The 23,644-nt window shown below is 40.7% G+C and overlaps 2 protein-coding genes across 6 annotated transcripts in view; both read right to left on the reverse strand.

Moving 5' to 3' along the window:
* Positions 1 to 178: 178 nt before the first annotated feature.
* Positions 179 to 9,590, reverse strand: nradd (neurotrophin receptor associated death domain). The gene is made up of 6 exons (XM_038711608.1): positions 9,191 to 9,590; positions 5,136 to 5,268; positions 4,599 to 4,952; positions 3,224 to 3,437; positions 2,952 to 3,094; positions 179 to 2,105 (listed from the first exon to the last, which is right to left on the reverse strand). The coding sequence occupies exons 1-6, from the start codon at positions 9,227 to 9,229 to the stop codon at positions 1,792 to 1,794; spliced, it is 1,197 nt and encodes a 398-aa protein (XP_038567536.1). The 5' UTR covers positions 9,230 to 9,590; the 3' UTR covers positions 179 to 1,791.
* Positions 9,591 to 12,512: 2,922 nt separating this feature from the next.
* Positions 12,513 to 23,644, reverse strand: part of nbeal2 (neurobeachin-like 2) — a 34,629-nt gene continuing 23,497 nt past the window's right edge. For all 5 annotated transcript variants that reach the window (XM_038711613.1, XM_038711610.1, XM_038711609.1 and 2 more), the window contains 25 exons: positions 22,826 to 23,149; positions 21,468 to 21,617; positions 21,214 to 21,371; positions 20,911 to 21,035; positions 20,704 to 20,821; positions 20,328 to 20,485; positions 20,117 to 20,250; positions 19,917 to 20,024; positions 19,729 to 19,824; positions 19,479 to 19,603; positions 19,130 to 19,270; positions 18,917 to 19,047; positions 18,666 to 18,775; positions 18,423 to 18,540; positions 18,141 to 18,238; positions 17,938 to 18,051; positions 17,754 to 17,840; positions 17,539 to 17,648; positions 16,704 to 16,876; positions 16,405 to 16,499; positions 16,150 to 16,266; positions 15,285 to 15,446; positions 14,977 to 15,125; positions 14,756 to 14,891; positions 12,513 to 14,557 (listed from right to left, as the gene is read on the reverse strand). In XM_038711613.1, coding sequence (XP_038567541.1) covers positions 14,453 to 14,557; positions 14,756 to 14,891; positions 14,977 to 15,125; positions 15,285 to 15,446; positions 16,150 to 16,266; positions 16,405 to 16,499; positions 16,704 to 16,876; positions 17,539 to 17,648; positions 17,754 to 17,840; positions 17,938 to 18,051; positions 18,141 to 18,238; positions 18,423 to 18,540; positions 18,666 to 18,775; positions 18,917 to 19,047; positions 19,130 to 19,270; positions 19,479 to 19,603; positions 19,729 to 19,824; positions 19,917 to 20,024; positions 20,117 to 20,250; positions 20,328 to 20,485; positions 20,704 to 20,821; positions 20,911 to 21,035; positions 21,214 to 21,371; positions 21,468 to 21,617; positions 22,826 to 23,149 — 3,342 coding nt within the window. In that variant the 3' untranslated portion in view covers positions 12,513 to 14,452. The remainder of the gene's footprint in view (positions 14,558 to 14,755; positions 14,892 to 14,976; positions 15,126 to 15,284; positions 15,447 to 16,149; positions 16,267 to 16,404; positions 16,500 to 16,703; positions 16,877 to 17,538; positions 17,649 to 17,753; positions 17,841 to 17,937; positions 18,052 to 18,140; positions 18,239 to 18,422; positions 18,541 to 18,665; positions 18,776 to 18,916; positions 19,048 to 19,129; positions 19,271 to 19,478; positions 19,604 to 19,728; positions 19,825 to 19,916; positions 20,025 to 20,116; positions 20,251 to 20,327; positions 20,486 to 20,703; positions 20,822 to 20,910; positions 21,036 to 21,213; positions 21,372 to 21,467; positions 21,618 to 22,825; positions 23,150 to 23,644) is intronic.

The raw sequence follows: 23,644 nt of genomic DNA on the forward strand, positions 1-23,644 counted from the left end.
TGTAAATGTAAATTGTAATTCAAATGTTTTTTTGGTGTTTTTTTCAAATTAATTGAGCTACTCCACAGTCACATGAGCCACAAGCAACTGGGTACTTCATTGCAGCATAAAGACAAGTTTCATCTACTGCATGGTGCTGCTTACTGTAGAGTTCTTTGTTTAAAAAAAAGGAGCAGTGAATTGTCAAAGTTATTTAATAAATGCATAAAACTCTTACAAAAACACATTGAGGCATATCATTAGGAAATATATACACAAAACCATACCTGGCTGGCGTTAAAAAAATATCAAACCATCTGAGGCCATCACATAGTGTAACTTGGACACAGCAGATGTCCATGGTTCTCATAGATTTTATTTAGTTTTAGACTTTAAATGGTGATGAAATAAATACAAAAGCAAGATGGCAACTTGGACACGAGCATTGGTGTTAACAGTGTCTTTGAAATTTTTTTGTGTTATCTAAAATGAGAAATCAAAGTGACAAAAATGGACCTGTGTGTTATGAATGTAAGGACAATAGAGTAATTTCTATTCCCTTTCGTCAGTCGTCACAGTTCATAAATGATCTCACTTTAAGTCATGACTTATCAAAAGAAATCAATATTCAAGATATTTACATAGGTGATTATGAAGAAGAGCTAAGAAAGGTGTTTTTATATTTCACAAAATGCTTCATTTTCATGTCTTCTGATGAGATTTGAAACATCACTGGTGCATAATATATCCTCAGTGTAAATAAATACCAAGGGTACTTAGTGACTGCAGCAAAAAAACAAGAAAAAAAACAGAACAAGGTAACAAATCTTTAAAACAATTTTGAGGAGTTCCTATCTACACATTAGATTAAGTGTTCTTCTAAAGAAAATAACTGCAAGCATCATTGGGATGGTTAGGAAGATTCAACCTTTCACTTGGCCATGTAAACCCATAATTGGTTTCCTTGGATTTTTCTTCTCTTTTTAGGCATGCACATGTGCACAGAAATGATCCCAAATAGGGAAAGTCACATCATGTTGGAAAGCAGTGTTTTTGGAAGACTTTTTGGCAAAAATCAACTGCAGTACCAAAGTGGTTGCTGAAGTTGTGATTCATAAAACAAGGCTAGCCACACTAGAAAAGTGATGATCTAAGCCGTCCATATTTGTTTACAATAGCAAGTGGAAGGCTGATATTTCTTAGAGGGTACAGGGGATAAATCTGATTACTGTCCAAATTACACATAAACAGTGGTTTGAGAAAAATGTAACTCGTGCAACATGTGTAAACACATACTGTTTCCTGCCAGTAACCAAACACTCACAGTACTAGCATTTGTGCACATGTAAATTGCATTATAATGCACTTATTGTATTGTATGTGGAGGTCATTGTAGGTCTAATCCAATCTGACTAGGTTTCTGCACTATCCATTGAGAAAGGGATTGAAGATTAACCAGAATTTAAAAATTTTCCCGCAGTAGTGAAAGTCGCGACACCGTGTATGTTCATTTCCTGTATTAACTGTTGATTTGCTTTGTATTGAAAACAGACACATCACATGCGATTTTTCAAGCAATCGGATCCATGTAAAATCATATGGTGACATAAACTGGAGTTGAGGAAAGTGTTCCAAGAATAAATTGGTTCTTTTGGTAAAAACGGAACTATAAGTGTCTAACAAAGCAATCAGAACAACCAAAGGCAGCCTCCAACAGTGACAGAGGCTTTGATATCAGAGTGCCTCCCTTGTCATTGCAATGGAAATTCTTCACTGGAGTCTTTTAGTGTCACACATGTGTTTGAGGAGCCGTCAGACCACAGAAACACCCTGTGTGGGGCAGTTAAGAACTGTTACCACGTCAGGCCTCTCGATGCGGGCCAGTGCAGAACACAGCAGTCCCAGAGTGGAGCCTTCTTTCTGGGCCCAGTTAGAGACCAGCGTGTGAGCTGGGGCCTCTCCACGCCCAAACAGGTCCAGCTGTTCAGGCTCATAGCCCAGCGCTGCGCCCAGCTGCCTCCACCCCTGACCCCCTCCCTCTTGCAGGAGACGCTCCACCTCTTCCTGTCTGTGGGGGGGTAGGTTGATGTACAGACGATTGTCCTGCTTGCTGTCCCTCTTAGTACCTGTGGAAACACAAACAAAATTAGCTTACCATTTGGCTATTTCTACCAAGAAAACTAACCAATAGGATATTTTCAGTGATAATAATAGTATTTATGTTATTAATGGTTATGATAATACTGGCAAAAATGGCAATGTTAACAATTTTAAAGTCTGAAATTAGAACGCTTCCTTGTCATTTTTCTTGTGGGAAACATTTGTGCCCTGTGTTTCAATGTTTCTTCCCACAAACCCACTACATGTATCCTTGAGGCTTAACAAATGTGTCAAATGCATTTACTTCCTCATAAATAACAAGTCAATATTGAAAGTACTTTGAAACTTGCATCATTATATACAGTACATATTTGCTAGCCAGCAGTCTTTCTCTTCACTGCCTCCTTTTTGTTGGCACATTGCTATAATTCTTGGTGCAATACTGAAATGAAATGCCTGAAACTGGTGGCAGGAAAGCACATACATCTTGCATCTTCGTACGGTTGAAAAAATGGAGGACAATAGTGTTCTGTCTGGAACACTAAATACATTTCCTTTTTCTAATACAACCCTTTAAGTCCCAGACCATTTGAAACTTTATAAACAAGGGCAATAAAATCAATTCTGAAATGTATGAGTAGTAAGGTAATGTAATAAGTATTAGTTTAAATTCTTGCCGCTTCCTTCAGGATTACATGTGATTCCCTTTTTTTCTTCAATAATCCAAACATCTAGTAATGCAGGCAAATAAGTGCATTTCAGCACATTGAGTTGTGAAAGGTCTGGATGTTTTAGTAACTTTGTTAAAATATCTTCTGAAGCCTCTGAAAGCTTAATTTAGTTTAGTTTCAAAGAGCCTTTGTGTACCACACCTTTGCTTGGCTGGTTGTCCTGTAGGCTGTGGGAGTCCAGAAAAACACCGCTGTCACTTTGGAGCTTTTCCCCCTCTGGAGATGTTCCCAACTCAGCCGCACGGGCCTTAGATAGAGCCCTCTTCTGTTTACATGATCTCCAGCTGAGAAAAGCAGAGGAAAACAATGTCATTTAAGCTACCCACGGTGAGCTATTTCTCATTCCAGGGCCAATCTTATAATCATTATTAGATCCATTTAAGGACTAGGACTCATCCCTAGTGAATACCCACCATTTATAAGCCACATAAAGAAGCAGACCAAGCACAACGGCAGCCAGAACAGACACATAGGCCAGAATGTTGTTGCTGCCACCCTCATCGTGCAAGGTAAACTTAGGTGTTCCAGGGGAAGGACTTGACTCCCCTTCATCTGGCCAGCGAGGAGAATCACGGGTCCCATCAGGCCCATCCAGGGGAGGTCGAGACAAAATGTGCAGCTTCCTATCTATTGAGATTGAGAGAAAGGGAGAGACGTGTCAGGGGTAGAATCATTGCATGTGCACATATGCACATCAGAAACACATTTGGGCTGCATAAATTAGGGCCAGAAATAATTCCACAGATGCCTGTGCAGCTGATGTCATCCCCATCCCCTGGGGTTTTGAAACCTTCCATTGCCCCTGTTTCCAGCCTTGTTGTCCCTCCTGCGGTCTGCATATTTTAGGATCAAACACTACAAGGTACTGTGCTGACCTCTCGGGAGTTAAAGGGTCATGACATATGGACCCAGACTGTGTACAGATGACCTTACTCCTGGAGAGCGAGTGTAGCCATTTGGGAGCAAACACACTAGTTATCAGGGTCAGCAGCCTCCCCTGGCCTTCAGGTTCTTCAGGGCAGTTAACCTAAAGACCTGTCGAGCTCATACCAATTGGATTACAGCACTTAAGTGGGCTCTTTTTTCACTACTCATGTTTCCAAGTTCGGAGTGTTAAAGAGTGTTGAGGTGAGTTGTAGATGCAGGTGTCGACCATATGCCTTTGTATTCTAACCGACCCTCCCACTCCTTGTCCCCCTCCCTTTAGCTCATTCTTTTATCTTTTACTATTGCTGCCTTTCACTGCATTAGATCTTTATGGGATCAGGCTGGCAATATTAAAGCAAATTAAAAGACCAAAACCAACAATGCATTAGTCTGTTTTTCAATGCTTTCCAACTTCCTTACTGTCTGTGGCACTCAGAACCAAGCCCATTCATTCCTACTGAGGACATAAATCTTTATAAACAGGTAACAAAAATATAATTTTTGTTTGTTTATATGTTTTTAAAGGCTGGTACTGTAAGTTTAACTTAAACAGGATTCAAAAGTATATTTGTTGGGGACTATTTTCAGCTGCAGATTTAAATTTACAGCAGCATGGAAATGACTGTAGGATTGTCCTTAAGGAACATGTCCCCCAGAACAATGGTGTGGCTCATTTATGTGTTTTTAATCATTTTTGGACAGTGGAGGTCTATGGCACAAAGACATAAACTACGTCAGGCTTTGGCTACACAGAGACAAATATTTAGTTATTTGGATAAAGTTATTATTGTTTTGTTGGTTTTTGAATATATAGAATACCAGACTTGTCCTTTTAAAGTCAAATTCTTGCTGATAACTCACCCATGCAGAGTGTGTCAGAGTTGGGCATGCAGGCTCGGATCTCCACCTCACTGTCAGAACATTGGGCGCAGGGCTGGCAGGGTTTGGTGCTAAGATGCTCCTCAGAAAATGTTCCCAGGCCACAGATCTGGCACTGCGTGTTTCCCTGTGGGCCACACTCCTGTATAACACCCTCACCACGATTGCACTTGGAGCAAGGTGCACACAGCCCGTAGTTGCTCAAAAAGAAGTAGCCGTTGTCACATTCACATTGTGTGTCTTGAGTGGCAGAACAAGAGGCCACCATGGGGACGCTCGGTGGGCACTTGGCACAGGGAAGACAAGGGCCGAGGCCTTCAGATGAGGAAAATGTTCCTGGGAAACAAAATAAGTGTGAGTGTGGTTAAACTGTGTTTCTCTCACAAATAATCAGTGGCAATGATGAGACGCAGTGCCATTTAAAATCTTTCAGCCTCTTGAATTGATGACAGAGATAATGATAAGGCAGGTCAAACATATTCCACATTGGTGCAATAACATTAGATTATAATTGCTTACCCTGGGGGCATGGTGTGCACTTGGTATCTTCTTTCCCACACTTTACCTCCACCCCAAAGCCAGAAGGACACAGACTGCAACACCGCCCTGTTTCAGTGAACTGGCCACTGGCACAGGCATCTCCGAAAGAAACCTCCAGTAAACAAATGACATAGTCAGAAAAAATGCCACCACTGTGTAACTAAACAAAAACTATCCATACAGGCTATTTTGAATCAACCGTTCATTTTGAGATGTTACATGATTCATATTTAACTTAAGAGGTTTTACTTTGTTCAAGGAGTTTTCTGCCTTACATTGCACATAGGAAGGAAATCACACACATCCCACCCATTCGTAATTAAAGAAGCGGGGAACTGGGTGAACTGAAAATGGCCCTTTTTATCTTTTCATCTGCCTCAGTTTTCACCCACAAAGTGCTCAGAGTCCTTATCTGCAAGTGGATCATGGAGAGCCCAACTTGAGTTATGACATGAGGAATAGATCGGACATTCCTAACGGCTTGTGCAGCAGGGGTGGTGCCTGACAGGAGAGGCTGGCTTTAATCAGATGGCTTTAGACCAGTGGAAAGAATAAGACATATAGGAGAGAAGAAAAACACTCAGAAAAGGAGTAAAAAAAGAGCTTCCAAATCAGATTGAATGACAAGGTGTATCTGTGTGTGTGAATACAGTATATGTGTGTGCATGTCTTGACATCAGAAAAGGAATGGGAGATATATAAAGACGGCGGTTCCAGCCCCAGGCAAGGGTGTCAGTTAACTAAGGCTGCCTGTTTGGGTGAAATGGGGCCTTTTAAGTCCCCGAGCCCTGCAGGTGTGTCTATGAAGGTCAGTATTTCACTGACTTCCCTTCTCCAGGCTCTGAACAACGGCATCTTAAACATGCACACATTTTAAGGGAGATTGGCCTACTCTGCCTGGGGGCTGACAAGAGCAAACAGATGTCTAACAACTAACCTCCTGCAAAGGAGAAAAGTAACAGCTAAACAACCCAATGATGTCTCTCTTTGTCTCTGAAGTTTGCCAAGAAACACAGGCAACATGTGGGAACCTGTAAAGCCTCCAACAAAAAAACACACACACACACACACACACACACCATGCATGCCCCCATTTGCAAAACACTGAAATATTCCATGCTGATACTACAGGAGAAGCCGCTTTGAAACAGGGCTCGCCTCGTTCCAAAAACAACAGCCAGTTTTACTGCGGCGCTTATGGAGGAGCCTGATGATATCTGAGCATCAGCCACAGAACCCAGATGAGACGTATTAGGGTGTTGTGGTGGTAGAGACCAGCAGGCAGGAACCAGCAGGATGTTTGAAGTTGGCAGAACTGGACCATAATAACTTGTAGCACAAAGACTTTCTGATAGCTCTGGTTGGTCCTCCCTATGTGACAGATGGAGCTCCTCTGCTCCCACTAGCTTACCCTCAATCTATACATTGATAAATATTTGGTGACAGTGGCTCTGTTTTATTTTTACCATGAGCTTGGATTTCTGTAATTTTACAGTGCGTGGTGTGAGTCTGTAAGCCTGCCTGGAGAGCCAACTTGGCTCAGAGCAGGAAAGGCTTGGCACTTCACCCACTGGTGTCCCGTGTACAATAAAATATTTAGTCCATGCCCCATCACAAGGAACAGTGCTCCACTCAGTAGAGGAATGAGTAATCATTATTTACTGTATATACACTATGAAATAGTACTATATATGGATAACACTTAATGTTCATTGGTATGAGAAAATATTCCAGTATGGAATTAATATTAATTACACTTACCAGGAATTAATTGATAGTATTTATACTGTATGATTTCATATTAAATTCATCCTTACAGGAAATCAGACATTAAATAACGAATAAATCCACTTCATAAGAAAAAGTGTTTACCTTCCTTACATTGAGCCAGTATTGCATTTAAATTGGAAAAGAATCACAGTTTTAAGTTATGTGGCTGAGGAATCACAGAAAGAGGGAGCATAGTTAGCTCTGATTGTTGCAGTCAAACAATTACATTGCTAGTTTTACTTATGTGGTACATAAATCAACATGCTTTACCATTTAAACATTCATTTAACCCTATTCTATTGAATTAACAACTATCAACAATCATTGTGGAACACTTACCATCTTACTATATTTTCAAAGGATTAATTTGGTGTGCATGCACCAGAGAGTATTCAGTCTTGTCTATTGCCTTGGGGGCAGAATGTCTGAAGGAAAGGGGGCTGCAGTTGCTTTTTCCACTTAGGTAAGAAGCTGCAAACTGAAGGGATTCCCCAGTGAGAACAGACGGACCACCGAGGAGCACTGCTTTCAATGGGGCTCTCAACTCCACGGCTGCTGGAGTCACTCAGTCATCGCGGATCACATGCACACACATACACACACACTTCATTTCAGCCTTCTCTGTGCCTGAAACATTTCCTGTGCCCTTTTGAAGTGAGACCACGTTTGAACCGCATAGGCTGGAGTTTCCACAGTTAATCTAATCTGTGTGAAAATAAAGTCACAAAAGGATGCTCTCTCCTTCTGTTCATGGGAAGACAATGACACATGAGCTTTCACAATCTGACTGTGACAGCAACACACAAGAGGGAAAGTTGTCTAAGCTGCACATCCCATCTCCACTGATTATTGTCATTAGTAGACACGAAGCCTAAGGGACAAGTGGGTTTCTCTTCTTCAGGCAAAAAGCTCACCCAAAACTAGGATCCTGGATCTAATAAGACAACACAGAGTGATCCAATAACTATTAATCTACTGATTTTCACCTTTCCTCCAAGAGTTGAGAAGTGGATGGATTTCTAAATGATCATGAGGTCTTTCCCTTAAGAAATCTACTTAACTACTATATGGAAATTCAAATGACTGTGGTAACATAACAACATACCCCCCCCCACACACACACACTCACTCACATACACCACAAACTTGGAGAAAATGATGATAATTGCTTGGCTCCGGATATCCAGACCCCGGCAACACTGAAAGCTACACCACATTTTTACCAGGAACTGTAACAAACATGGCAACATGAGTCGTAAACTGCAGGCAATATGAGCCTTGGAGACCAAGGTAACAGCAAAAAAAACATTAAGAGTGTGCTCACACAGGCCTACTGTAAGATACAATAAACTTCTGCACTAAATCGTCCAGTGAGCAATAAAAGAATCATGTGACAGCAACAATGCTAACTTTTCAGTGGACTAAAGAAACCCACTAAAAGTCAATGTGTTTGCAAAGCAGAAGAGAAAAGGAATCCTCCATTTGAAAAAAGAAATCATTTTCCTTATTATACCCTTATGATAGAGAAGAGATACAAATCTTTTTAAGAGCTGAAGTTTTATCTAAACACTTTGATCTAACAAAAGTGCTTTGACTCTGAAGAGCTTGTCCAGACAGGACTACAAGCCCCATGGGCTTTTTGAGGATGACGAGTATCAAATTATTGTCTGTAACTGTGGAGTCAGGGGCCTTCTTTTCACACTGATCCTGGCTTAATAGTATGCAATCAAATCATTGAAACTATAATTACTTTATAAAATACATAATTTATCACTGTGTAAGTGCATAATCTTGTTAAACTGTGTGCTCCTGTGCTTTGTTCTTGTCTGATGATCCAAGTTGGATAGATGTACAGAAACAAGCAGTGTTATAAAGAGTAGTTTGATTTCACTTTTGTTTAGTCATGAGAGACTTCAAATGAAAGACAGGGTGAGATTTAATCAGATGTCCTTTCACCATTTCCACTGTTATTATCTATTATACAACTGCAGAATGACAACAAACATAATCACTTACAGGGGTCATGTGACACGGTCTTAATGATATATATAGGCCTATATATATCTCTGTGGTGTAAAACAGATTTCCTTTGAGAACAAGGGTGTACAACTGAACTCAGTGGTAGAGGTTTACAATGACTAGCCCACTATTATGATGTTATGATTAAAAGAGTGTGAAATACGAAAGCAGTAGTTTATAAAGACGTTTAAGTTGTGTAAATATACGTTATTGTGTTAGTAAAGCAGTAATTAACTGTTGCTTACTTTTAACAGCAGAAGCGCGCAGATGATAGACGGTCTCATGTCTTCAGTCTCCAGAAACCTCACTCACTTCGAGCAGGACAGATAAGCGCGTCTTTTCAGTCTGCAGCCCTCAACAATCGCATAAAAAAATCTAAAACTGGCACTAAAAAAGTGTAATTTCTCATTAACGCGCTGGTTCCGCAGACGGGAAGGTTCGGTTACAGTCCAGTAATCAGATGGTTTACGCATGAGAAAGTGGCTTTAAACTGCAGGCTGTGTAATCCGTAGTTTCTCCCAGTAACAATGCGTTAGACGCATTTCCTTCTCTCAGTCCATTCCCTGCTGATACTGTGTATGCGAAGTTCCTACTGTTTCGGCTGGCAGGACGCATGGACTGCCACCTTTCCTGCAGCTTTGCAACAGATGAGGCAGGAAAAACTTCTGCAAGCTCTGTTGGCCTTTTCTCCTCCCATCAGATTCCAAACTGGCTTCCTGATTGGCTGCATCCCTGCGACACGGTGCTGGGATCAACAATGTCACTATATGTGTGTTTTAATGTAGTCAAAGAATGTTATACCCTTATAAATCCCGGAATCAACAATAGGTTTGAAAAAAGACACTTAACAGACTTAACATTACATACAAAACTTATCAGAATCAGAATCATGTGCATTGTTATGGATTAAACTGCCCAACAGTTAATATCTTCTACTAAAACAACTTACACATTAATACATCAGTAATAATAAGTAATAATGTTATTTAGTGATATCATATATAATTGTGTAACACTCACAGTGGCCATTGTATTGCAGTACATTTTGCTCATGATACTTAAGTAACATTTTCAGTGCTGGAGTATTTTTTCAGTGTTTTATTGATGTTTTTTTAGGGATCTGAATACTCTCTCCACTACTGCACTATCATGAATCATAAAATAATGACATAATCCAATACATTTAGAAAACTCAGCCATGTTTTATGAAATGCTATTTCATGCTGCATATTTTCACAATAACATGTATTGTCTCTATTTATTCATATGATTATTTTATTGTTTCTTATTTATCTATTTATTTAATAATCTTTGGGTTTAAGTAATTTTGCATAATGGCTGCTGGCAGTGGTGGAATGTGAGTGGATTTACTGAAATATTGTACTTAAGTTCAATTCGAGGCATTTCACTTTACATTACTAATTCCGTTTTCTGCTACTTCATACCTCTACTCAACTATAATTCTGAGGCAAACATTGTAATTTTTTACTCCACTACATTTATCTGACAGCTTTGTTACTTGTCACTTCGAAGATTCAGATTAATAATACAAAATAAAGCTAAAAAATACATTATGATGGAACATTATTGATTCAACAGCCCAGCATTACATAATAATTTAAAATTATATCCACATTTAACAGATGCAACATTAAAGTGATGAATAAATTCATGCATCAACAATTACAATGCAATAGTCAGCATGAGTACCTGTGGTATATTCACACCATGATAGGGACTAGTGAATAAAAGAACATAATGTGGATCCTAGGATAAAACCCTATCAAATAGATGTTTTATGACATGACAGCATTTTACAACTCTACAGAGAAACTTACATAGACATGTGATCAGTTGTTATCAGAAACAAAAGAGAGCATGTGAATCAAACAAGAGCCTCTTAAGATAAAGCACGTTTGATCTCAGCAATTCAAAAGATTTGAAAACCAACCCAGGGTAAATTACACACCTTGTAAATTCTACTGAATGCATCGCAGGGGGGCCGGGAGACTTCAGAGGAAAACAAATGGAGAGCTCTCTCAGACACAATACTACTTACACTTCAAAGCCTGCTGAGGGATGAGAGGAGACGGAGAGTTCTTGATCTGATAAAACATTAAGCCATATTTCAGTCACGTGAAATTCTCTTTTCCCTCTTTCATACACACAGACAGAAAAATTTTTTATTATGTCACTTTATACTGTTAAAAATTACTCTGCATGGCTAAAGTGTCATCCACACTGCAACAATATTTGCCATGTGATTTTTGTTCAGTTTTGAGTCATAAAAGTCTTTTTTCATTTAAACAAGTGAATTAAAGGCAGTAATAGTAACTGTGTTTATTTTATCAGTTATTTAATGTGTGTTCCAAAGCACTCTAAAGATTTTCATCTTGCCAAATGATTTTTGTCTATTATGTCCTAAAATGTCTTATTCCAATGTTTCCACTACAAACCAACTTTATGTAAGTGCCATTTTTTTGAATTCCTTTCTGATACTTGCCTAAAAAAAATCTCAAAGCAAGCTGACATTTATTGGAAACAACTTGTTTAAGAAAAAAACTACTTGGTAAGATGTATATTTTTGCAGTGCATTGGAGCAAACATCAAATAAATAATAAACACAATTTTTTCTGGCAGTCAGACAAATAAACAGTTCAGGTCACTTCTTTATTCTTCACTTGTCTACATCATGTTGCTGCAGGGGCACAGGCTCGTTATCTGAGGGCAGCAGTGGTCATACATGAATGGGAATGATAAGGCAGCTATAAAACAAAAAAAAGATTTTGTCCACAGGCCTGAAGAGAAATGAACCAGAGGGAGAGAAGTAAGGGGGGGGGGGGGTTGCTGAGATTGTTGACAGAGGCCTGTTTGAGGGTTGTTGCGGTTCTTGGCAGGAAAAACTTGAACAACACCAAAATTGCAGCATTTCACGACATCCATCCCCTCAGCCAGCCCTCAGGTCTGGAGAGGTCAGAGGGAGATACTGCCAATAACCGAGAGCGAGGTGTCAACCCCTCCCCCCATTGTCAACGGGGCCATATCAGAGCGATTGCCTCCCTCTTCACCCTCCTCACCCCCTTCCCTTAGTCACTATTCTGTGGTTTGTATTTGACTACAGGTTGGTTTTATCACCCCGCCTCACTCCTCCCCACCCCATCTGAATTGTAACCCCGGAGGCGTTTATGGGGAGGCTGACAGGATGTTCGGCCCACCATGAGATCAAAGTCTCCTCAAGTAAATGTGCTGTTGCTCACTGTGACCTTTTCAACTCTAATAGGGCTAACATCGCAGACGCATGCAAGGCTGGGATTACAGTAGAGGAGCTGGATGATCTACATTTTGGCAGAGGATCAGTTTCCTTCCTGCTGTGGTTCACACACACAAGAATCAGAGCTTATTTTTCAGTAATGGTCGATCATCTCCAGGATATGGGCTGCATGGTTCAGAGAAAAAACGATTCCTATAATTGGCCATATTAGGACAATTACAAAAAGGGAGCAAGAAGACTCTGAATGCAACTTCAGATACAAACAGATGGAGCGGAGAGAGAAGACAGACAAGACGCAAAGAAAATCCCGATTCTTAATGCATTACATGTTTAAGTTACAAGGAGGACAGACCATTTGATTTTTAAAAACTAAAGTGTATTTTCAACATCTTCCAAGAACAATACAAAGGCTAAATAATAGTGGTTAAAGGAAAACTGGATCATGTCCACATTAAATTCAATCAAATACATTGTATACAGCATGACTTAAAACTGACTTTTGATAGTGGACTGTGAAGACCCAAATCTGAAAGGAAGCCCCCATTTGAGCTTCACTGATTAAACTAAAGGCTCCGAGTGCTACTGCATAATTAAGTGAAATATTACATTCATAACACTCAGAGGAAAACAGAGCAGTGTCACATGAATTTATATGGTAGATTATCAAGTGTGTAACAGCTGCTTATGCATACAATGCTTTATTTTTCTCAGGGTCTCTCAGTTCCGCACACATTATGAAACAGTAGCTCATCTTGCAAGTGTCTCATTAGAATATAAATTGTGATTTTAGACCGGCTGAATGTGTTGATTCTTGTGTATTTCAAGAGTGGAAAGCAGATGAACATTTCAAATATAGTTTCTTTTATACATGCTCACACTTAAGGTTATTCTGAGCATCACTTACAAAGACTAGGCACTTTGTACGTGTGCACCATGTCATGAGTATTGCATTTGCCCAAATAGTTCCCTTTGTCTGTCTCCCATCATGACACTGCATAACAACTACTTTGTTCCAACCACAGTAAAAAAAAAAAGCTGGCAGGAAGTGAATTCCTCTGAAGCTCACCCAGACTGTCTGTTCACGTGTTTCAGAGTCATCAGATGCTTTCAGCGCTTCATAAACAGCACAATACCAGTACAGGCAAGTATGAGCATCCTGCCAATAGTTTACTGAGTTCATTAACAACATCTTATCCACATCTGCGTCATAGTAGAGTAGTAAGGTGTGTGGAAATCAGACCAGCAGGGTCTAAATCTGAAATATAAAGTGATCTTCCATAGAAATAGATGATGGGAATTCAGTGTTTACACATGGCTCAAGACACAAGTAAAAAAAAAAAGGCACTTTTCGGATTAAAAAAAACCAGAGATATATGTGATGAACAGCTTAACAACAAAACTAGTTCAGATACATTTGTAAAGGCCTTTACTCTGTTGTGTGTAAGGCATCAGAAGGCTCTCTCTGCATCCAAGTTCCACAATCAGGATAAAAAAGTGAATGCATTTCACATACTTGACCATTAAAGCAGTTGTTGCTTTAACTGTAACAGTTTTAAGTTTCTCAGAGCCAATAGGATTTGCAGAAGTATACACTGCGGTGTTGTGGTGTATTTCTGGTGCATTTCTGGTGCAAGGATCAGCAAATCTTTATGTGAACAGCTAAAGATCACAACACAGCATTGGTTCAATAGTGATCAGTTACCCACTGTGTCTTTCTTTACAAAGTCAACCCTCTTGTGGTATTTACCAGTATTGCAATATGGAAATCTCAAGCAACATATACAGCAGTTTTCAAGTTTCCAGGAGTTTTAAGAAGGTCCCATTGCCAAACAATGGCCATGGGACATTCAACAGCACAAACACAACTGTTCCTCTGACAAGAAAGCAGCACAGTGTTACTTCTCTCTGTGTCTCAGGCTGCATGTGCATCAGCATGAGTCATATCGCTGAAATATGACTCACTGTACAGTCCAACAGCAGGTCACAACCTCAATCCTTCGAGTTCTTCTCCCTCCCCAAAACAAGGCCACTCTTTGGAATGATGCTGATTACATGACTGTAAATGAAATAAAACAATTTAAAAAGTGCTCAGTGTATAGTTGCTCTCTCAGAGAGATCAGTGGCTGGGGAGGATAATTTCCCAGCATGTAAAGGAAGGAAGGCCTTGTTGTGTCTGGCGAGCATCTTGGCGGTGCAGGTAACCCCAGCCTCCAGAGTCTCTCCACCATCGCTCATCTCAGTTGCCACCATTCTTAGCGGGATTGTATTCAGTTTCACCTGACGACACCTGAGTGATGCGCCGTGTGGAGCCCCACAGGCGAGAGAATTGTCCTGAGCGAACCTGAGAACAGGAGACATGTAAATCTTCACTTGAGGGCTAGATGCAAGACTGAAGATGCTCAATTATCATCTGAAAAACCTGGTTTTCAACAAGTACTTAGCATATGAATAACCCCCACACACACACACACACACACTCACAAACATGTATTACCCCCCCCCACAGCATCTCACAAACACTTGATGTCCTGCTTCTCACCTCCTCTGGCTTCCCTGCCCCCACCACAATTAACTTCCCGTCCTCTAGTCCCACTAGGATGTGGCTGCACTCTTTGGTGACAGACACACTCCTCACAGGAACCTTCAAGGCCAGGGGTGTTACCGGAGCATCCAGGCTGTCAAACAGACAAGAGTTACAACAGAACAACCAAACTTTTAGATGTAAAGTTTTACATACATGCTGCAATTGATGGTTTTTACCTGCATAAGTCCCGTATGTGGAGGCTGCCCTGTGCGGTCCCCAGGATGACGTATTCAGACACCAGGTGAACAGCAGTCACCTGCTCCTCCATGGTGAAGGAGGACAGCAGACAGCCATTTACTGAGTAAACATGAATTGAGAACTTGCCCTGTAGGAATAAACAGATTTTTGGTATTGGCATCCAAGGAGTGTTAAAAAGAGCTATGACCTGGATAATTGAGACTTCACAGACATAAGCAGGTTGAGAAACTTGTTTGAAGGTGTCTTTCTGTCTGTGTTTAAATACTGTACCGTATGTTCTATGTACCTTTCTATTGGAGCACTCCTCCAGCGAGGTCTGTACCACAATGTGACCCTCCATGCCCACCTGGAGCTGAGAGATTTGGGCAGGTACACAGCTATCACCAGGAGGCCGCAGTGTTCGCAGGAACTGGCCTCGTCGGACAGTGTGCACTATCACAGTCCCATCCTGACACACAGTGAACAGCAGGTGAGGCTCAGTAAAGATGCAATCACACCCACACTTTTTTGTTTCTGTGATGTAAACTGTTTTTGCATTTTTGCATATGGACTCACAAATAGCTAGTTTTTTGGAGTTTTTCGCAACATTTCATGCTGCAACTTTTGACAACAGAGAGAGTTGAAAAAGATCCTAATGGACATGTTCTATGTAGTAGTTCGCACAAATATTTGCATAAAATGAGAGTCAGACAAAACGGTGGTTGACCAGTGGTTAATTTTGTTACATTACACTTTATATATAAAAACAACCTGGCTGGTACAGATTACATTCTCACTTCTTATGAACCCCACAGTTTGCTTGGAAAACATCAAAATAGGATTTTCAAGCATATTGTGGTTATTTGGGTTGAACAGCATGTTTCACACCTGCTCAAACCTGCAGAGCTCAAGCAATAATATAGAGAGAAATCAAAATGAAGTCTTCTGACATAATAGGATTCTATAGAGCGGAAATGATTAGTCGATTAATCAATTAGTCTATCAACTGTTTTAATAATCCTTAATAAAAAATGTTCCTTTTTTTATTTTTGATCTCTTGGTCAGGTAAAAACTGAGCTCTGGGAATTTGTGATGAAAGTTTTAGATAGATTTTAGATATTCCTACATTATTACCATGTTACGTATTGGGCATATTGTGTGAGATCTCTGACCTTTGACCCTGAAACAGCCATGTCCAGTTCAGTGCTGATGGCCACACAGGTCACCTCCTGGTCATGTCCACAGAGAACCTGCACAGGCCGAGGAGACAGCCCGCTGGAGAAGCCACCCTGAAGGATAGAAAATAGGAGAATTCATGTGTGAAGCCATAACTTTACTTACTACTATTACTTAGCATATACTTATGCACACATGTACAAGCATGTGAGTGAGCCTAGATGAAGACAGAGAGATCTAAAGACGTTTACCTGCTGTACCACCTGCCACACTATACAGGATGTGTCCCTTGAACCAGAAATGAGGTAGATGCCACAGAGATCCAGAGCCAAGCAAGTAACAACATCTTTGTGGAACAAACAAAAATACAAATAAACTGTTATGTTTAATTTATTTGACACGTGTTCAAATACAGAAGTAAAGAAATGATACCAGCATATAAGACAAGGGATACGTCCAGGATTTATTTCCATCGCGGTCCCTGATGATCAGGTCGTCCTCGCCACATTTAACATCGAAACAAAGTTAGAAATGACAATAGGGAGCTCACCAATGTGCCGGCAGATCCTGCCCACCAGCTTGCCCTTCCCCAGTTGGGTGACACGGAGACTGCAGTCCCAGTGTCCTCCGCTGAACAGCAGACGGCCGTCGTTGGAAACCACCAGCACCTGAGCACTGATCTCTACTCCGGGAGAGAAAGGCCCGATCAAGAAACGCTGCGTTCTGCACAACAGAACAGGGTTGGAAAGATCAAAGCAAGTTAGAAACAAATACGTGAAATTTAGCTGTGGCCTAAATGTGGAGGATATTTATAATCAGCACATTAAACTGTCATGACATCTGCAAATTACAACCTGTGTGAACAAATGGTTCTTATTCTGATTTATTTTGTGTTTATGTGATGCACATTCACGGCCAGTTTAAAATAGGATCCATTAAACCAAATTTTAATTAATTAAACAGGCTTTGAAGTGTCCCAGTCAAAGAACAGATAGCCAGACAGATGTTATGCACTCATCTAACTGTCAGAAAAGTTTTATGCATTTTTGAAACAATGTGAAGCGAGTTTGCACAGAGTAAAAAATACAATCCATCAGAAAAATCCAAAGAGTAATTTTACTGAGGAGCATGTTACTGCTCAGCTAATGATGGAATATTTCATAGTTCTTTCTCAGAAAAGAAAAACACACCAGGCAATGTTCAGCTGCACCATTACTGAAGACACAACACAGTGAGAACCTTATTGATAAGCCCATGTGCCTGGGACATTTCTAGGAGATTCTGGTAAACAGAGATTTTACAGACAGTCATTTTGGATTCCAGATGATTGAGTAAACTAAAAAACTTAAATAGGGGGTTATTTTCTGTTTTCTGAGGGCACTTACTTGGGATTAGTCATGGTGGGATCCTTAGTGAAGGTGAAGTAGTTAGCAATGTTTTTGTCGTATGGCAGCCAGCTGTGTGTCCCAATCAACCCATTTGAATTCACAGTGACCTGTAGCAGGAAAAATACAAAAATGTTGAACGTCATCTATGTAAGATGAATATTCTTGTTGAGTTTTATATGGGGGCCTTGTGAAATTGCCCAACTGAACCTTACCAGCATGTCTGAGCCCTGGATGATGAAGGAGCGATTCTGGCTCTTTGGTACCACTGCCTGCACCAGAGGAAGGCCATCACTTACCACCTGAGGCAAACCATCACGTAAACACATCAACACAAGAGTTATTTATTTAGAGGAATAATGAGATCTTGACACGATTTAAAAGCATTTTAGAACCCACCTCCACAAAAGGCCGGAGCTTTTTGAGATGCTCAAAGATATTCGCTGGCACAGTGTCCACGCGGGACAGCCGCCTAGATGCGTTCTCAGCTGACATACGTGGAGGGTGAGGTTCCTGGTTGGAGACAGGACTGCTGCTTTTTAAACAGAACTTATAATAATCAAGGCTTTAAAAGTAGCTGTGAATTAGTCTGGGAGCTGTACCTTAAGGAGCTGACAGGGAGTCTGTCCAAAGTTGCTGATGATGCCTTCCAGGGCCTTACGCTCCGTTTCATTGGCAATTGCATCCAGATCTACTGCACCTGCAGAGGAGCCAAACAAGAAGCAAGCATGAGTCTCATGAAAGAACATAGAAAAACCTTGCTCATGCTTAAAAGCTGAATGGGTAATATGGAACACAAGGAGCAGAAGACAACAAAAATCTTTACAAGATGAGCAGGTTCCATCCATCACTAGTGAGAAAAAAAGTTTTCACTTTTGCCATACCCTCGTAAGTGCAGTAGTAGAAGACATTGAGGGCATCCACAGCCTCTTCGCCTCTCTGCTTGTAACCAAAGATCAGGTCAATCCACTCATGGAGGTGATTGGACACATGGTCACATTCCTAGAGTTTAAGACACAAGTTGGAGTCATTTTGAATAGTTGTCTTAATACAATATGTCAGTAAACAAATGCCCCAATTGACATGCTTAGGGTTTTAAGACTTTAAGGCTGTTTGTGTATACTCACCAGGGCTTTTCTGTGTTTCCTAATGAAATCTTCTCTTGATGTGGCCCAGGGAGGCAGCAGAACATCTGTCACTGGTTCCTGAGAAATCTGCAAATGTCCCAGGTCGAAGCCTACAACAATCATGCAGCAGTGACGCATAAGGTTCTTTTATTAAAGAAATATTTGCAAATTAACAATGTACCAACATCTCACAACAAAGTAAAGCAGATCAATCTGCTCTTAAAACTTTCAAAAGGTACAGTCTTCCTCACCGTTCATGTTCTGCAGGAATTCTGGAAAGTAAAAGAACTCTGGGATGAGCTCTTTGACGTCAGCTGGACTCTCCATGCGAGCCTGCCAGGCTGCTGCCACAGAGTGGAACTGTCTGTCTGCACAGTCAAACCTAAACAACAACATGTACCAATATGAGACCACAAAATACTAGGAAACATCATGAAGTATCACGCACTAGTCAGCGTTCCCACCTGCCACTCTGCAGCTGGATATGCAGAGTTGTGAATGGCTCCATGCGGATCATGTAGTGCATGACTCCTGCTGCATTAGAGTAGTGTGTGCCATAGTGGAATTTGTCGATGGTGCCTGTTGGGTCCTCAAAGCTCTCATACCTAGTGACAAACAAAAAATGCATTCATTGGTTTTGCACGTTTCAGCCCATTATCTTTTATTATCAGCATTATGCCATTGTCAGGTGGTAATGCTGAGACTAAAACCTAATTCTTGTTGCACCATTCAAGTGCTTGTGGCAGACATCTAAGAACTAACAATTGGCTACTGATCTGCATCCAAAAATCACATTGTTATATAACCACTTACTTTTCCCTGACATTCTTTGCATGGCGGGGGTTGACCACACCGATGGGTTTAGACAAGTCTCTGAAAACTGACGGGTCCTCCAGATCCAGACTGGGAGATTTGTAGTCGCACAAGATCCAGGGGAACTGAAGAGGAACAAAAAACAGAACTCTAACATGATGCCTCCTCACACCTTAAGTGTGTGGTCTTGTAATGAACGGATCATGAATATAAGTAGTACACACTGACATGGGAGATGGAGTGTACTTACCACAGGGTACTGTGACAGGTCGTTGTAAGTGCGTCCAGAGATGGTGTTCAGTTGCATCAAATACTCAAAATTGGAGATTTCTCTGCACACCCATTTCTATTCAACACATTACCATACAATTGGTCCAACACAATAAGCACAGATCACAATAACTAAGCTTCATAGAGAGAACTGAGTTAAAGGAATACCTGTGTAAGCCCCGATGCCTTCAGCAGCTCTTGTGGGGAGCGAGAGCCGAAGTAAAACAGGTTGGGAGGCCGCAGCCCCAGGATTCTAGAGTACACTTTGTTTCGTACCTGGAAGGGCAGATATAAAGAATTTAAGCCACCCTGTCATTTCAAAAACATCTAGTCCAAGTACAGTGGTAACGTTTTGAACTGAGCAACACCTTCTTTCTGAAGTTGATGAAGTAATGAGCCTGGTCAATAAAGAAGAGCTCCAGTGCAGATCGGCGCAGGTTGTAACGCCTCAAATGGACTTCTCTGAGCTGAGACAGAGGTCTCTTGAAATCAAACCCGATTCCTGAAGACACAGATATTGTTCACTTTTGTAAGGACCTTTTGAAGAACAGTGAAAAAAAAGTTAGGAATGCTGATTACCTTCCTCTGTCTCTTCTTTCTCACTGCTGCCATCATAGAAGTAAAGATGGTGTGTGGTAACCTCCAGACGACCTGGAACAACCGCCACGATGGTGATGAGCTCACAGTCTTCAGAAAGAACCAGCTTTTCTTTCTGGCTCTCGTCTTCTCCTTCCACCCTGACGGCGTAACAAAAAGTTAAATTATTACATTTTCTGCACTATTCACACTCACTGTGACAAAATATTTAAGGCATGTTTGGTGAAATTTTGTGTTTCAAAACTGGTGTGCCCAGTCCATGACTTTTCTTCTATGTGCTAGATAGTTTTCAGGGAGAACTCAGACATGCTGTAAGCTGTAGACACTGGCACAAAAGTTATGTGGATTGGAAACTCACTTGTCATCCAAAAAGACGACATCCTCTTCTCCTAACTGATCATCCTCCATGTCGCTTACTTTTGCTTCTTTTGCAACAGCCAATGGGAGGGGTTCAGAGCTACGAGGGCTGTCAGCTCCTTAAGATCACAAAAACAACATCTTTAGTGCTCCGTTACTGTGTACTGCTTACATGACAAAAGTTGATATGTTCAGTGCAGTGACATACCCATGTTGTCCCTCTGAGCACTGGCATCACCGTGAGGATCATAGTTGTAGTTGGGCACAAGTTTGAGGCGCATCTTTGAATAGGTCTCTGCACTGGACAATTTCCATTTCACCTCTGGTTGAACTCTGTCAAAATAAGGCAAATTCATTACATTTTGAGCAGCAAGGCACAGCGAAACGACAGTATAGTTACAGATACAGGTTTGTATTTGCTATTTTGTCAATCAAATTAGAGAAAAACTGTTGATACAATTTCCTCTCATTTTCTCTCAATTACTGATTAAAAAGTCAGAGGTTGTCATACCTTTTGGCCCATGCTCCTCTCTCACTGGTCAGAAGCCTGCGGAGAGCTCTCCAGTGCTGCCACACCACCCCCTGCTGGCTGGAGATCTGCTTCTGCCAACTGAGGTACCTATTGTTCTCGCTTCTGACTCGCTTCAGGTAAGGGTCCACGATCAATTCCTGCTTTCACACAGACAGTCAGGTTAACATTGTCATAAATATATCAACTCGCTAAAAATGCAATGTTTGCAGCAAGAAGCCTGAAAGTTTTATAACCTGAAACTTAGACTTGCTGTCGGATCTGTCTTGGTCCCGTCTCAAGACTGTACTCATCAGGTCATCGAAGCAGGAATTCCAGAAATTGGACATGATGTCATGGCTCCTCCCAAATGTGTCCAGCTTATACTGCTCCATGGTGGGCTGAACCTAGAGGCAGATTTTCAAATAAAGGTCACACACATCTACAAAAATGTCAAGGATGACTCAACAAAGTAAAGAAACCTAGATGCAAAGACCAGGAGTCTAGATGCCTGAGTGATATCAGATTACTCACAAACCAACAGAGCAAATATATAAATCACCAATAAAATCACTCCAAGTCAAATTATGGTTTATGGAAAACTTGGAAGTCTAAGTGTATCATTCAAGTTATAGTTTTTTTTGTAATTATACAAACTATAATTTGAATGATAACCTTATTTAAACTATAATTTATGTGGTTGTTAATTATTTTTAATATGTAAAGGGAACTTTACATTACAGTTTTTAAAAGAAGAACACTGTATGTTGGATACATAAAACAGGACGATTCTCATTCTACAAATGCGAAACAGGAATAGAAACACACTTCCCCATTTCTTGAACAGTTTTCCTTTATTTATTTATTGTATTAGAGGTGATATTTTTATAACTACTGCACTGTTTAAACTCATCTGCTGTGTTTTTCTGTCCTCTTACTTAGCCTTACCATTTCATGCCAAAAACATGAAGTTCTGTAAAAATACTTAAACTTATAGAAGTACCCTATACATTCATTTAAAACAAATACACAGGCTAACAGCATACACACTTAGACATACGTGCTTGAGAAATCAGCCTGGGCCAAGTTTCTAAACTGTCCTGGCAGCCAAAGTTATGCCATACTGGTTAATGTATTGTGGGATCTGTATACAAAAGTAATCTAAACAAAACAGATTTATGAGCATGCACTGTCACACAGGGTAATGATAAATGTGTGAAAGTGGTTACTGTGTCTGGCATCCGTTCATAAAATATCTCAGCTTCAAGTTTGAGCATAAACTGATCTCTGCTTAAAATACATTAACAGTCAGCTAGAAAACACTGGGGAGTTTAAGGTTGTTTTCTCTTCTTTCTGAACTTGTGATAGCATTTCATAAATTTGGATTAGATTTCTCAGCCACCCACCAGGAGGTAACTGGTCAGACAAGAAGGCAACATTGCAAATATCCTGAGTGTACACTAATGTGACAAAGAACAGACAGGCACTATCTGAGAGTGGATTGCTCATTATACTTGCTCAGTCATACCCAAGACTGGAGAAGCTCTCCAGACTCCCTAAACAAAAGATAAATTGCATCCATTTTTAAAAGCACAGTGTCAGCCAAAACACTAACCTGCTGCTGGTAAAACCTCTGCCACTCCACTGTGTGACAATAAGCCTTTAGGTCCTGGGCGAAGGTGGTGCTGCCATTGGTGACGGGCATGTTGGGTAGTAGGTTTTGGAGGGTGAAGGGGTCAGCATGCTGGTCGAGCAGCGTACGCACAATGGGCACCAGTTGAGGGAAAGTCTCAGCATGTTCACAGATTGTGTCGTCCATGACACCTCCTGGCCACAGGGGGTCGCCCAGCTGCCCCAGCAGGAAGCACACTTCCTCCCAGCTCAGACACAGCACCGTCTGGAGAAGGCTATGGAGCTTCAAATAGGCCATCTCACACACCTGAAGAGGGGTAAGAAAAAATCACTTGCTATTTTTTTTTTTTAACTGAGAGCCTATCCATGCAGTTCACAATCATGTAGCCTATATTTGGTGTTTTACTTCCAGTCCTCACTAGGGTCTACGTTCTGCGTGAGAGAAAGTCTTTGTTGAGGAAGACTTAATAAGTGGTGGAAGAACTATGCAGATCCTTTACTTAGGTAAAAGTATCAAAACCACATTGTAAAAATACTCAAAATTATACCTAAGTAAAGGTTTAGAGCTATTATCAGCAACATGTGCTGTTACATTATTATATTATATTATTGAATTGTTAACAGTGATGCATTAATCTACGAGCATTTTATGTATTTTGTCAAGGTAGAAAAAAATGTTTATATGTTGGGTAATCTATAATAGAGCCCAACCAATAAATCAGCGTGGCAATTATAAGCCGATATGCTAATTTCAGATACATTTATGTTGGTGTTTATAACAGTTGATAAAGGACAATTAAAA

Source organism: Micropterus salmoides, unplaced genomic scaffold (assembly GCF_014851395.1).
Source record: "Micropterus salmoides isolate LMB-PRFRI ecotype aquatic unplaced genomic scaffold, ASM1485139v1 Ms_hic_scaffold_11, whole genome shotgun sequence".
NCBI classification, from domain to species: domain Eukaryota; kingdom Metazoa; phylum Chordata; class Actinopteri; order Centrarchiformes; family Centrarchidae; genus Micropterus; species Micropterus salmoides.

Coding starts and splice junctions, on each gene's coding strand:
- nradd (XM_038711608.1), bottom strand. CDS start 9,229: ATGAGACCGTCTATCATCTGCGCGCTTCTGCTGTTAAAA. Junction 3,438..4,598: donor CTCTGACACACTCTGCATGG/GTGAGTTATCAG, acceptor CAATCTCAATAG/ATAGGAAGCTGCACATTTTG. Junction 2,106..2,951: donor GGACAACCAGCCAAGCAAAG/GTGTGGTACACA, acceptor GTGTTTCCACAG/GTACTAAGAGGGACAGCAAG.